Source organism: Rhinatrema bivittatum, chromosome 2 (assembly GCF_901001135.1).
Source record: "Rhinatrema bivittatum chromosome 2, aRhiBiv1.1, whole genome shotgun sequence".
Taxonomy (NCBI): Eukaryota; Metazoa; Chordata; class Amphibia; order Gymnophiona; family Rhinatrematidae; genus Rhinatrema; species Rhinatrema bivittatum.
In genome coordinates this window covers 123,362,088-123,377,013 of record NC_042616.1, presented here as the reverse complement: position 1 = coordinate 123,377,013, position 14,926 = coordinate 123,362,088, and the positions used below count along the sequence as shown (strand labels likewise).

At 44.2% G+C, this 14,926-nt stretch overlaps 1 protein-coding gene across 1 annotated transcript in view; it reads right to left on the bottom strand.

Moving 5' to 3' along the window:
* The window catches only part of NRP1 (neuropilin 1), a 487,056-nt gene that overhangs the window by 376,365 nt on the left and 95,765 nt on the right, over positions 1 to 14,926 (bottom strand). Inside the window, 1 exon segment of the mRNA XM_029587037.1 lies at positions 8,653 to 8,834. Coding sequence (XP_029442897.1) covers positions 8,653 to 8,834 — 182 coding nt within the window.

Here is a 14,926-nt window from a genome sequence, read left to right as displayed (position 1 = left end):
GCAAAATGGCGGCGGCCATAGACCAACCCAATTCGACTGCAGGAGGTCGTTCCGGACCCCCGCTGGACTTTTGGCAAGTCTTGTGGGGGTCAGGAGGCCCCCCCAAGCTGGCCAAAAGTCCCTGGGGTCCAGCGGGGGTCCGGAAAACGATCTCCTGCCGCGAATCATTTTCCGTACGGAAAATGGCGCCGGCAGGAGATCGACTGCAGGAGGTTGTTCAGCCAGGGTTCCGGACCCCCGCTGAATGACCTCCTGCATTCGATCTCCTGCCGGCGCCATTTTCCGTACGGAAAACGATTCGCGGCAGGAGATCGTTTTCCGGACCCCCGCTGGACCCCCAGGGACTTTTGGCCAGCTTGGGGGGGGCCTCCTGACCCCCACAAGACTTGCCAAAAGTCCAGTGGGGGTCCGGAACGACCTCCTGCAGTCGAATCGTGTTGGTCTATGGCCTCCGCCATTTTGAAAAATGGCGCCGGCTGAAGACAACACGATTCAATTGCAGGAGGCCGTTCCGGACCGCTGCCGTTCCGGACCGCCGCTGGACCCCCAGGTAATTTAAGGCATTTGGGGGGGGTTCGGGAGGGTGGGGGATTTAATTTAAAGGGTCGGGGGTGGGTTTTAGGGGGTTTTAGTGTGCCGGTTTTCCTGCCCTCCCCCTTCCCCCGATTTACGATTTTTTGACAATAAATCGGGGGAATTGGTATTGTATCGTGGCCCTAACGATTTTTGATGATTTAAAATATATCGGACGATATTTTAAATCGTCAAAAAACGATTCACATCCCTACTAGTTAACTTCAGTTGGGTAGTGCTAAATATCAGTGCTCACTGACTACAGTTTAGCTCCATCTCCGGTGCACCTCCATTACCATCTCTTTCTATCCAGGTAAATTTTGTGTGGATAAACAAATTATCCGGGCAAAATGTAGCCAGTTAGCATGGGGGGGGGGGGGGGGGTGTGGAATTCTGAAATCCCAGTTTCTGTCTGGGTGACTTCAAAAGTTACCCAGACAAAGCCTTTGAATATTGACCTCTACATTTTTCTTCCCACCAGAAATAATGGGAGCTATGCAGACAAGAGGAAGGATGGATGGATTTACTTCTGCTCTGAGCTAGGTTAGAGACAGTCAGGCTAGGGAGCTCGGGACTGCAAGGAAAAGTTGTATTTCTATATGGGGTAAACAAACAGTTCTGGTGTGAATGGAGGCAGAAATAAATATAAGGAGGATCTGCCTCCGGTTCACTTTAAATATCTTTATTTGGGTTCTTGAAGATAACGTTTTGAGAGTTTGAAAAAAACATTGATCAAATGTAGCTTTTCATGACAGTTGGTATTTTGGAAAATCAGACGTTTGGAAGCTACGTGCCTTTTGGGAGTCCAAAGCAGTCAGTGGCGAATTGACCATCAAGCATTTTTTTTTATTATAAATACAAAATGGTAGATCCCCTTTATTGCATCAGGCCCACTTGCATATAACATGATTTGGTTATTGCTTGCTTTTATTTTACATGTGCATGAAGATGCTTAGGCTTGCTTCATAAGCTATTTACGGAAAATGTCATAATGCCTCCGTATCGCTCCATGGTGAGACCGCACCTTGAATACTGTGTACAATTCTCACCACATCTCAAAAAAGATATAATTGCGATGGAGAAGGTACAGAGAAGGCAACCATAATGATAAAGGGGATGGAAAAGCTCCTTTATGAGGAAAGGCTAAAGAGGTTAGGGCTGTTCAGCTTGGAGAAGAGACGGCTGAGGAGGGATATGATAGAGGTCTTTACAATCATGAGAGGTCTAGCACGGTTAAATGTGAATTGGTTATTTACTCTTTTGGATAATTGAAGGAGTAGGAGGCACTGCATGAAGTTAGCAAGTAGCTCATTTAAAACTAATGGGAGAAAATTATTTTTTCACTCAACGCACAATTAAGCTCTGAAATTTGTTGCCAGATGATGTGGTTAGTGCATAAGTTCATGGAGGAGAAATCCATTAACTACTATTAATCAAGTTGCCTTAGAAATAGAAAATAGCCACTGCTATTACTAGCAACAGTAACATGGGATAGATTTAGTTTTTGGGTACTTGCCAGTACTTGTAGCCTGGTTTGGCCACTGTTGGAAACAGGATGCTGGGCTTGATGGACCCTTGGTCTGACCCAGTATGGCAATTTCTTATATTCTTACTTATTTTACCTGATAAAATAATGTATATATTTTTCAAAATAATAATTCTTTGTGAAAAATGTGGATATATCAAGTGTAATTTTTAAAAACAATTTTCATTGCTAAAACAGTGCTTTTCCCATGCAATGGACTTTTAGAAAATTGCCAGCCCTGTGTGCAGGTAACTTTCTTGCCTAGTGCCACTGCATGCGTACCTCTCCCTGCAATGGGAAAAGGTGTTCCTGGGGAGAGGGGCTTACTCTTATGCACATACTTTTGAGTTTTCAAAAGCATGCACATGTCGGAGAAAACTGCCCATACAAATTAGCAGCTATAAATGTGTGCGGCTAGTTTTTCTGGGATAAATTTTCAAAGTGAAAATATGAACATACTTTCCTTTTGGTAACTGGTACAAAGTCCATGAGGGCAGTTAGACATTTACCCCCCTAATGAAAAAATACATCAGAGTGTATTATGAGATGTGCTATAGGAATCAAATACACTAAGAGGTTTTTTTTCAAAGACCTGGGGCCAGTTACTGTTTCTTCCACAGTCCCCTTTCCTCAGAGGTCATTGAGGGTGGATAAGGAGAGAGATGGTTATGAAACCTGGGGAGGTTGCCTCCCCTCCCTTCCATGTTTTCATCTCTTTTTCCCCCATTTCTTCATGCACTCAAGATCTTGCTGTGTGCAAGGATCACTCAACTTGTCATCCGCTGCCCTCTGACCTCCCAACCTGCCACTAGTCTCCCTTTCTTCCAGCCGAGGTCTGGCCGTTGACCCCTTCTTGCACTCAACCACGGCCCGATGAGTTAGACAGGGCCAATGCAATGTAGGACTAACATTATAGAAGGAGATGACGACGAGTGACATTGCTTTGAGAAGCAGATTGTCCTAGAAAATTGAAGTATATGACTACATTCTGCTGTTTATCCCTCTCCTCTCTCCTCCTCTTTTTCCTTACCTTCTCTCTCTCTCTCACCATTCACTTACATCATCATTTCCTGTTAAAGCAGTCAAAATGTTTCTCCCCCAAACAAACTGCTTGTGAATTTTATAGTATGTGCATTTAAGACCCGTGCACGGTTCCTGGCGCTCGCACACGGACGCGCCGATTTTATAACGTTCGTCTCTTATAAAATCCTCCGTCTGCACGCACATGTGCACCTGATTTTATAGCAGCGAGCGTATGGGGGGGGGGGGGCAATTTGACATTATGCGCGCGGCAACGGATTAGGCCTTTTCACTGTTCCCTCCCAGTCCGCTCCAATAAAGGAGTGGACTGGGAGGGAACTTCCTAAACCACCTACCTAACCTGCTTCCCTTTTCCCCTATCCACCCCAACCCCTAAATAACTTTTTTTCCCCTTTGTTTTAAAACTTACCTGCTCTCTGAAAAGTAGCAGGTTGTGCGCGCTGGTTGACTGTCGGTGTGTGCTTTAGCGAGACAGTGCCTAATGGCGCTGTCCCGGCCCACCCACGCCCTTCTCATGCCCTGCCCAGACCTCGCCCCAGCCCGCCCCTTTTTGCCAAACCTGTTCTTCTGCACATATGGGCAGATACGCGTATGGCCGCGGGCGTTTGAAAATCCCCACGCGCGTTTCTGCCCATTTCGGGTTTTAAAAATCCGGCCTTTGGTGTATAAAGTGTTTCTGCCATGTCTGCTAAAATTTTGTAGTGAATAAATTAGCGCATGATTAATTAAACATAATGATAACTTTAGCATACTTATTATGCATTCACCTCTATCTCATTATGCTGATTAGCATGCACCTAAATATTCGTTTACTCTCCATTTAGGATAGGAGGGTACTTTTCAAACAACCTGTACAGGAAAGTCAGGGAAAACATGATTAAGATACACCAGTTTTCAAAGCGGACTTATGAGCATTTGAAAATTATCCCAGCAAAACTACCCTGCACAAGTTACACCTGCTATTTAGTGCACACAAATTTTTCCTGAAAACTTATGCCCAGGTAGCGAATTCTGTGGAATCCAGCTAAAAGGATTGATCCATTTGTCTCAGGGATTATATTGCAGGTTTGTGTCTGAAATATAGTTTCACGCTCTTCATTTCCTGAAGTGCGACGATTAGCCCCACCCACCTGATGACGTAGTGTTCTCAGCTCCTCTCGCTAGACCCGCCCTGATGCCGGAGGTTCTGTGCACTGAAGGAGCACGACTAGGGAGCATCAACATTTTGGCTTATCGTGTCTCCTCTTGATGTTATGGTCAAGTTTACATTATTTTATCTTATCTTTTTCTGATTTATGAGTTATGTTTTGTTTTTCATTTACTCAATGTCCTATTCTTGTCAAATTCCTTTTAGTTTGGGGAAAAGCAAGTACTTAGCCAGTTTTCACACTGAAAATCTTTCTGCCTCGTAGACTACCCACTCTCCAGGAAATGATGCTTTCTTTTTCTTTTCAGAAGATGTATACTCACCAAGTTGCTTTTCCCTCTCTGCTTAGATGTGCTGTACTTAATGTGCCCTCCATTATTAATAGACCACCTTATATTATCTCTTGAACTCCATCTTTTATTTAAAACTGAAACTTGGTTAAAGCCTGGAGACTTATGCTGTCTAAAACAATCCTGCCCTCCCAATTATAGCTTTCATCACAAAGATAGGCCTAAGCATAAGGAGGGAGGAGTAGTAATTATTTTTCTTAGTGCTTTTCCCATTAAGGAGTTTTCAATTAAGTTAAACTTGGCCACAGAATTCCTTTTTCTGCAATTGCACAAGGCTACCAAGTTCAATATATTACTAATTTATCAACCACCACCAGCAAATAGTTGGCAATTATAAGATTTAATTATATTGGTTAATGAATGTTCTTTGTGGAGTTCTCATTTCATCTTATAGGGAAATTTAAACTTAAATGCTAATGAGCTTGATAATGTCATGGAATCCTGTTTCTTTCCAGTCATGTCAGATATATTCTTAACTCACTAGGTAAGCCTACCTATCCATAAAATTGGCCACACATTGGATCAAATTTTTTCCTCAGAAAGAATCAACCTCCAGATGGATTCCGTCAAATATGTTCCTTTTACTTGGACCGATCACTTCATGATTATTTATTAATTTATTTATTTATTTAACATTTTTCTATACCGTCATTTGGTGGGAACCGTCACAACGGTTTACAATAAGGCACATAAAAATAAAGCTAACGTATCTTAGGTTACATGGGTGCCATTTAAGGGTCGGTAACATAGTTATTAAATGAAATTAATTGGTAAGTATAATGAGTCATTTCCAATTTAGATTGTAACAGTTTAGGTTACTAGATTACCTTTATCATTGTACTTTCACCCTTTTGCTGAGGTTTAAAAGAATGAAACTTGATCTGATTAAAATTACACACATATTGATTTTGGTTATGTGTTTGTTGTTCAATTGCTTGTACCTGCTTTACCTTAAGTGCTATTCTCCTTTCTCTTTTTTGTACGCTAGTTTAAAGAGCCAGGTTTTTAGATTTTTTCTAAAGGTTTTGCTGTTGCTTTGTAGTCTCAACTCTGTGGGCATGGTGTTCCAAAGTTTGGGTCCTGCCAAGGATAGAGCTCTTTCTCTTACTTGTGTGAGTCTAGCTGTTTTGACTGATGGAATTGTGAGGAGTGCTTTGTTGGCTGATCTCAGGTTCCTATTTGGGACTTGTACATGAAGGGCTGTGTTCAGCCAGTCTGCTTTTTCATTGTGTATTAATTTATGTATGGTGCATAGAGTTTTGTACTGAATTCTTTGTTCAATGGGTAGCCAGTGTAATTCTGCCAGGGTTTCTGTGATGTGGTCTCTTTTGCTTTTGCCGGTTAAGATTCTAGCAGCTGTGTTTTGTAATATCTGTAGTGGTCTTAGTGACGTGTATGGTAGGCCTAGCATGTGTTTTGTAATATCTGATGTGGTCTTAGTGACGTGTATGGTAGGCCTAGCATATTTTTTCTTTGTCCCAGGTGGTTTTATATACACCACCTACTAAGATCAAAATCCCTGTAAAAAAGGACTAAAGATCTAGATCTTGACAAATTAGTACAGGCTACTGAATTCTCACCAAAATTCCCTGCCCTTCCTCTGGAGGAGAAAATCTGAGACTGGAATCGTAATTTGAGGAAGGCTTTCAATCAGGTAGCCCCTGTTGGTTACTGCACTCATAAGGACAGTGACAACTCACTATGATATCACTCAGGCCTGAGAACTCTAAAAAGGTAAATATGTCACCTTGAAAAGAAATGGAGGAAAGTTAAGCTAAGTGAAGATGAATCAGGCATCATTCATTGCCAGTAAAGCAGACAAAAAGGAACTATTATAAAAATATTCTTGCCAAGACTAGCAATAGGCCAAGCAGCTTTTCGGTGTAATATCTCATATTTCAGGATTTCAATCTGAACATTGTTCTTCCTCTGGTATACTCACTGCAGAAAGTTTTATACATGGTTTTGATTCTAAGATTTGTGAAATTAGAACAGAGTTTCTGTTCCATTTAAGCCCAGTGTGCCAGGACTATGTCTATCACGGACCCCATAATAGATATATCTTATGCCTCAGACATCACATCGACATCGAGGGACCTTGGAAGTAGCATTATCAGGATTGGGAGACCCATTGGTTACCTCAGTGCCAGTAGCCATCAGGAAACTCAGAGACAAACCATCAACTGGCTCTTCACATTCAAAGAAGGCATGTGTCTTTGACACCAGCATCAAGGAGTTCCAATGCCAAGCATCAAAGGAAGCTGAAGAAGCATTGGCATTGCTCTCCATTGATGCCCTATATGGGAACGGGAATGGTCTGGTGTCTTCCAAGAGCCCCCTGAAGCTGACCCATGCCGGTGCCAGGTACGATGCCAATTCCTGAAGAGGGATTGGGGTCGATGCCTGCTGCCATCTTGGGGATCTCTGGTTCCTCAAGGGAATAAGCTTCCCCAGGCAAGGATGAGACCAGAAACAAAATGCTGGACATCCTTCAGTTCATGGAAACCTTTAGGAAGGTCATGACAGTCCTAATACATAAAATCCTTCAGGAGGTACAGAGAAGGATTTGGGAGATCCCCCCTCTCTGTGGCTCCCATTAACAAGAAAACAGATACAATTTATCTCATCAAGAAGGATCCTGGATTCCACAAGAGACAGCTGCCACACTAATCTATGGTGGTCAAATCTGCTCTCGAGAAGACCAAGTAGGGTCAGTGCAAGAGTATTTGGCACCCTAGGCAAACCTTTTGGTCATGCACCCCCTTTCCAACTTACCTAATGGTGGCAGCTACAGCACAGCACTCCATCCTAATGGTGGCAGTGGCTCTAGCACAGTGCTCCTTTCTTTAGCAGAATTAGATCTGGAACAGCGCCCTTCTATGACTCACACTAGCAATATTTTCTCACACCTCATATTTTGGCACTCTAGGTGACTGCCTAGTTTGCCTAATGGAAGTACTGGCCCTGAGGCCAAGAGGACTAGGACTCATTCCTCAGTACTTCAGGGAAGGAGTCCAGACCCTTGAACACTTTTGAGAGGAAAGTTTTCCAGCGGCTATAGTCAATACTCACATAGCCTCCTACTAGGTCTTCATGGGCTAATACATGTGGGACCTGCTGAAGCAAATGCAGAGGGTGGTTGAGCAGCTTCCTCAAAAGCAGCAAGATGCCCTCCAGTCGCTGGTGGACAAGGACACACATAGCATCGGCTATGCTGCTGAATATCCCCGAATAAATAGCTAATTAGCTGGATAAGTCTTATCCGGCTAACTTTAGACCTGCTATTGAACAGGTCTGACTTATCCTGTTAACATAGCTGGATAAGTTTGAATATCGCTTACTTATCTAGCTATGTTAACCGGATAAGTAGCTCCTTCCTGAAATTCCCATTTTCCGCCTACAACTTAGCCGGATAAACGCAGCCAGATATTTAGTCACTGCCACTTAGCCGGATAAGTACTTACTTATTAGCACTTACTTATGCGGCTAAGTGGCCCGGAATTTTGACCTCTATGAATAGAAATGTTTTCATTAGTGTCCATTTGTTGATTACAGTTTAGCTCACTTCATCATTATTTGTGAAGTGTTTGTAGGATGCCATCTCAAATAGGGACCTCTGTGGTTTTTAAAACTTATATACTACCCTTTTGTTGGTCATATCCTTCAAAGACTACCAGTTTCCCCTGGATTATTACAGATACTAGAATAAACTACTACAATTGTATTTAATTATCCCATAATGTTTGATAATATTAGTTACTTGACATCCTCTCCTAGATAAGTGTTTGGGTCTTAAACATTTAGGATTGTTTGACTATTGTAAAGATGAATTTTTGTTATCATCATGGTTTTCTGAACTCTTCAGGGACTTTGGATCACACATTACTGGACTAACAAGTCAATCTTTCTCCAAACTCAAATTCTTGTACTTGAAAGTTTAGTCTTCTGATGAGTACCTTCTCTGTGAGATGTGAACCTGGATCATAAGATACTTAGCAATAAACTGTTTCACTAACCTGTCTTGAAAACTTCATAGCGGATGGAGAATCCTGCTCCATGAGTTTCATAATCAGAGACGAATCTGATAAAAAAATATTGTCCTGTGGACACCAGAGGAGAAGGAGCAATCTTTCCACAGTATTTTCCTGCCAACCGTCCATGTACATTGTTCCCATCAATCACTTCCACGTAATCGTACCTGGTGGATAAATAGAAAGAAAAGCAAGAATTAGCTTTCAGGGAAGAAGCTCTTCTGATTTGATTATTTCAGAAGCCAGCAGCATAGTTGCGATTACAGAGCTGCAGTGAAGCCCGCTTAAACAAATTATCGTTAGGGGTTTAAAACCTGCATTTCTCATGCACCAGACTAACAAGTACCAGAAATACAATAAAGATCCTTTTAGAGGGATAGATGTTAAAAAAAATAAAGCTGTTAAAGAATAACTTTTGCAGGTTCAAGAAATAAATCAGTGGAGCAACAGATTATGGAGTCACTGCTGGAATAATGCTGGATTGACACATTGACCTCTAACCCCTTCCCTAGAGTAGAGAAACCCTCAGAAATGGCTAACTGTGAAAGCATTACAATAACGAGAGACCTACTTTTCTCTGCATTCAGGATATTTGTTTTCCAGCAGATACATTGCTAACAACTGACTTCTACAACATTTAATCAGGATCCCCTTTTTTCTTGTATTAAGATCCATTTTGTGCCCAAGGATTTTGATTGAGGCAACTGCCTCTAGTGGCTCACTACTTCCATTTTCCTTCGTCTGACTGAACAGAGCTAGTCTGCACACAGATATTTAGGAGAATAAAAGGTCTGAAAGGGGATGTAGACATCATCTGGCCATGGAGAAATATTAAGAAGAGCAACATATATTATGGCTGCAGATAATGCTCTGGCTAAAATGATCACTCAATGAGAAAAAGAAATCTCAGGAATATAATTCTGCAGAACTGAATTGCAAGATTTTGTCTATGGTGATTTTGTTACCATCCATAATATATTGGGCTTGGTAGTGTGTCCGTCAGTGCTCGCGTATGTTCCCCAGCCCGTCGATAGATGGCGCTATAATATATCGGGCTTGGTAGTGTGTCCGTCAGTGCTCGCGCATGTTCCCCAGCCCGTCGATAGATGGTGCAGGTGGCTCCCTGGCTGCTTTGGAGGCTCAAACACACCAGAGGTATGAAGGACAGCAGCCATCGTGGGACAGGCAGAATATAGCAGAGGAGACCCCGGCGTGCCGCGAACGGAGCACATCCCGCAGCACCCGCTCGGTTCGCGGCAAGGATGAAGGCCCGGCGCGCTGTTCGCGGCAAAAAGGGAAGGCCCCCGTGTTCCGCGATCGGGGGCCTTCATCTTCGCTGCGAATGGAGCGTTTGCCGTGGGACGCGCTCTGTTCGCGGCATGCCGGGGTCTCCGCTGCTATTTTTTGCTCAAGGCGAAAATGGAAGGCCCCCGTGTGCCACGAATGGCGTGCCGGGCCGTCATTTTCGCCGTGAAAGGCACACCAGACCTTCGTCTTCGCTGCAAACGGTGCGGGTCCTGTGGCATGCTGGTGAGAGAGAATGTGTGTCGGGGAGGGGAGGATGAGAGAGAGCAGGAGGGTGTGAAAGAGAGCATGGGGGGGATGCTGGTGAGAGAGAATGTGTGTGTGAGAGAGGGGGGTGACAGAGAGCATGGTTGGTGAGAGGGGGTGGGGAGAGTGTGAGAGAGAGCATGGGAGGTAAGAGAGGGTGGGTGGGGGGATGCTTGAGTGTGGGTTTTAGAGAGAGGGAACCTATATGAGGGGAGGGGGATGCTGGTGAGAGAGAATGTGTGAGTGTGAGAGAGGAGAGGGGGTGTGGGGGAGTGTGAGAGACAGCTTGGTTGGTAAGAGGGGGAGTGCAGGATGCTTGAGTGTGGGTTTCAGAGAGGGAGCCTATATGAGGGGATGTGTGTGTGTGCCAGAGAGTGAGGGAGCCTGTATGAGAGTGTGTGTATGTGGAAGGGACACTCTTACAGTGAATTTCTAGGGAAATTCTGCTCAAAACAAGAGCAGATGTGCCAATAAAAAGGCTCGCCACCGGGGTGTAGAACGGGTACAGTTGCTAGTTATATAATACACGTAAAATTCCAAATACTTCTTTAGCTGGGATTCTTGAAGAACAGCCCTTTGGTTTCCACGGGCTACTTTTTAAACATGCTGTATGTCCCATGAAAAATAAATGAATCCCAATCCACCTTCATCCATGATTCCAATACTTTTCAGAATCCAAAGCACACTGAAAGACTTTCTCTTGCTGTTCTAGCTCAGCCGTAACATGACCAGTGCAATGTACGGCCTCTGAGCAGCCTGGCTTCTAACAACAAAGACTGAACGCTATCACGATTAACTGGGCAAGGAAAGTGAATTCCTCCAAGAAAATGTCTTCCCCTTACGGCAGGACTTCAATAAAGCAATCAGAAATGAAGCTATGAGGACTGCTTGACTGTGAATGTACTGTGGTAATAATATACAGCAGGAAAATATAACTTTTAAAATTCAGTTCTTTATCTCTATAAAATCTATTTGCTCCTGATGCCCCACTCCTGTTTGGCCTCTTAGACCCACTGTTGTCCAGAGGGTTTGCACTTTATGAGGATAATTTTCAAATAGCTCACATGGCAGTAAAGCCTGTATGTGCATTGTAAATGCAGACTTTAGTGAGAATTTTAAAAGCAAATTTATATACATAAGGTCACTTTGAAAATCTACTACTACTACTACTACTACTTAACATTTCTGTAGCGCTGCACTGGGGAGTAAGTGATTAGTATGCACAAAGGTTCACTTACATAAAATGATACCTCCTCTCCGGAGGACGTAACCTGTACAAGTGCACTTACGCATATGGGGGAGGTCATTTTCAAAAGCATTTATAAAGCTTAAAATTGGGATTTACATGTATAAATACACTTTATCCATGTAAGTGGGCTTGTGAAAATTGCTTTAATGTATGCTATTGAATTGTTAATAGGCTTTTCTCGTGTTACAACCGGGGTCAGCCACTCACCAGCGCGGCATACACTGACAGTAGTCGGCGTCGGTGGATTTCCCTGCTGCTGCCATCATGGCTGCGGCATCAGCCGTCCCTCGGCGTGCCTGGCTCCGCCCCTGCTGAGGCTTCCTGAGCCGTGCGACGCGGCTGAAGATAATTAAAGGGCCATACAGGAAGTGGATGGGTTCCTTCCTGTAGGCTCCAACAGCTGGAGACTATTTAAGGCAAGGTCTGCACCTCAGACCTTGCCTTGGCTTCTTGGCTCTCGTGGTTGTTCCTGATTTTGGTTCCTGCTTTTGATCCTCCGTGCCTGATTCCTGGACTGGCTGCTGTTCCTTCTCTGGCTCTCGACCCCTGGACTGGCTGCGGTATATTCTGGCTCTCGACCCCTGGACTAGCTGTGGTACATTCTGGCTCTCGACCCCTGGACTGGCTGTGGAACATTCTTTGGTTCTGGACCTATGGATTGACTGCGGACATTCCCTTGGCATTGATCTCTGAACTGTGCTTTCTGATCCTACGACCTGCTGGAGGTGCCAGCTTATGATTCCACGACCTGCTGGAGGCTCCAGCTTCTGATCCCACGACCTGCTGGAGGCGCCAGCTATCAGGACTACACGACCTGCAGGAGGCGCCTGCATCCAGATTTCCATCTATCACCTCCTGTGATCCTCGGGATTGGCCTCGCCTTTCGACAGTGGGACTTAAGTTCATCGTTGGACCAAGGGTCCACCTCCCAAGTCATAACAGTCCCCTACCACGGAGCTTTACTTCTGCTGTGGATAATGTGTAAGTTGTAAAACAAATAATTCTAGGCACATCAGCAGGGTTTTAAAGGTGGGGGCTATCAGGGGAAAAGGATAGCTATTAAACTAGGGGGGTTTGGAAGTCCTATCCCTTAACTGGGCGAACTGGGAAAATGGCCAATGGTGTTGGCGCGGGTGTCTTTTAACCTCCCCCCCCAACTTAAATGGCAGAAGAGGCATTTGCATGCAGATGCGCACTTCCACTTAAAATTGCATGCACATGTGCGCGTGATCATGCTCGTTTATAACATGCGCGCATAAACGCATGTATGTTATAAAATGGCCGTATCCCTGGGTGCGGGCCAATGAATGCACACATAAGTGCTCCCTCACACAAGTTTAAAAGTTACCGCCCCTGCACATAAATGGCTTTTGAAAATTGCTACAGTAGTAATTACATTTACACGTGTAAATCCTTTTGAAAATAATCCCCCATCTACCACACAAAATATACCGGATAAAACGTCTGCACAAATGTTTGCTGAAAATGTATGCACAAACATTTCAAAATCCAAAAGTATACACACAAGTCCAAACTCCTCCCCAGTTTCACTCCGGGAATACCTCTGCTCAGCCTGGGTACACTTACGTGTGAACATGACATAAGAGGTGAACTTTCAAAAGAACATCGCCTAATTGATGCGTGCGTCAGGCTTTTAAAATGCACCTTAGAAAGTGTAAAAAATAGCACCGTGCCTATAAAATAGCACATATGCGAGCACATGCTATTTTAAAAACTGTAGCAAGCACACATAAATCAGGGTCCATGAATAAATTTCATATGCAAAAGAGGGGCGGGCCAGGGGTGTCCATGGAAGGGCCAATATTTATGCTCATATGTTGCTATTTTACAGCTTGTCAAAGTGACATGTGTAAGTCTTTTATTTGTGTATATTTACTTCAGCACAATATCTGGTGTAAATGATTGTAAACATCTTATAAGTGAAAAGATGACTGGGTGAGGGTCTGGGTGATATGGGGGGATTTCAGGCTGAAGAGCCAGGAGGGTCTTCCTGAACTGCAGATGGACTGGGCAAAGTGGTAGAGTAATTGGTAAAACTGTTTATTACATTTTTGCACGCATGTTATAAAAATCCCCTGACTTACACGTGAAAAAGCCAAATTTACAGGGGGTAAATGCGTCTAAATAATGTGAGTAAAATCTATTCATGTATCCGTTCAAAATTCTAAGTACAAATACGTGAGTATATCATTTGCACACACTTAACCCCTTAATTCCAACTTATCCGGCTAAGTAGTGTCATGGATGTGAGCCCCTCGGGCTGTGGTGTGGTTGACACAACCTAGTTGGTAAACCTACTAGGCTCATGCCGACAGCAAGTGGACTCGCTCTTACAGGGACTGGTTCTAGGGCTTCACCTATACCGGCCTTGTTCCCTGTAGGTTGAGCTTTTCAGTTCCAGAGGCCAGAAAAGCTTAGGCAATAGTCTGGTAAGAAGCGGTCAAACAAAGTTGAGTAGTGGGCAGAGGTCAGGGCTGACAGCAAGCAAATGGTATCCGGGTCCAGACCAAGGTCAGGGCAGATGGCGAGCAAATGGTCTTCAAGTTCAGGCAGGCAGCGAGTAATGGGGTCCAGGCCAAGGCCAGGACAGGCAGAGGAGTAGTCAAGTCCATAGCAAGGGTCAGAACTAGGAGTCAGGCACAGATGGAGAGACAAGATGAAGTCAAGGCACTGGGGACCAAGACACACGCAGGGCATTGCAGGACAAGGCAAGGTAAGGCAAGAATGAGGCAGGGTAACAAAGAGGAAAGACAAGGCAGGGAAACAAGGAGGCAAGAAAAGGCAAGATAAAGCAAAGAGACAGCAAGCAAAATGCACCGCAAAGCAGAAAGACCTGTTGCTGAGGCAAGGCTTGGCGCGCAACTAGGGTTTAAATACCCAGCTGTGTGACATCACTGAGCACTGACGGTTCAGTTTCCTGCTGTGGAGCCTTCAAGTGTTGCTGCGCCGGGAGCACGTGTGCAAAGGGAAACCCAGGAACATGGTGGCATGGTGGTGTCTCAGCCGCGTTGGCGGAATTTCAGGGTAAGTGCTGTCAGTTGTGGGACTTCCTGTGGCTGGCCAAAACATTACAAGTAGCGCCTTTACCGTTACTTAGACAGACAAATGTGAACTTATCTGGATAGACAGCGCTTTTTTTTAGACTTTTCCAACTATCTTACATACCCGGATAAGTTTGAAAAGTGCTACTTAGAGGAACAAGTAGTGCTTTTCAGACGTATTCAGCTGCTACTTAGTGGCATAAATAGGAAGTTATCTGGAAAAGTGCTGCTACTTTTCCAGATAAGTCCAAACGTGCACGGCTTGTGGTTTTTACATACGTGAACATGTATGCAGACATATGTACTTGTATTTTATATCATTTGTGTACAGGTTATAAAATGCAGTAGAAAATTACTGTGCGCCATATACACATGTATATGGATGCATGCAAGCAGT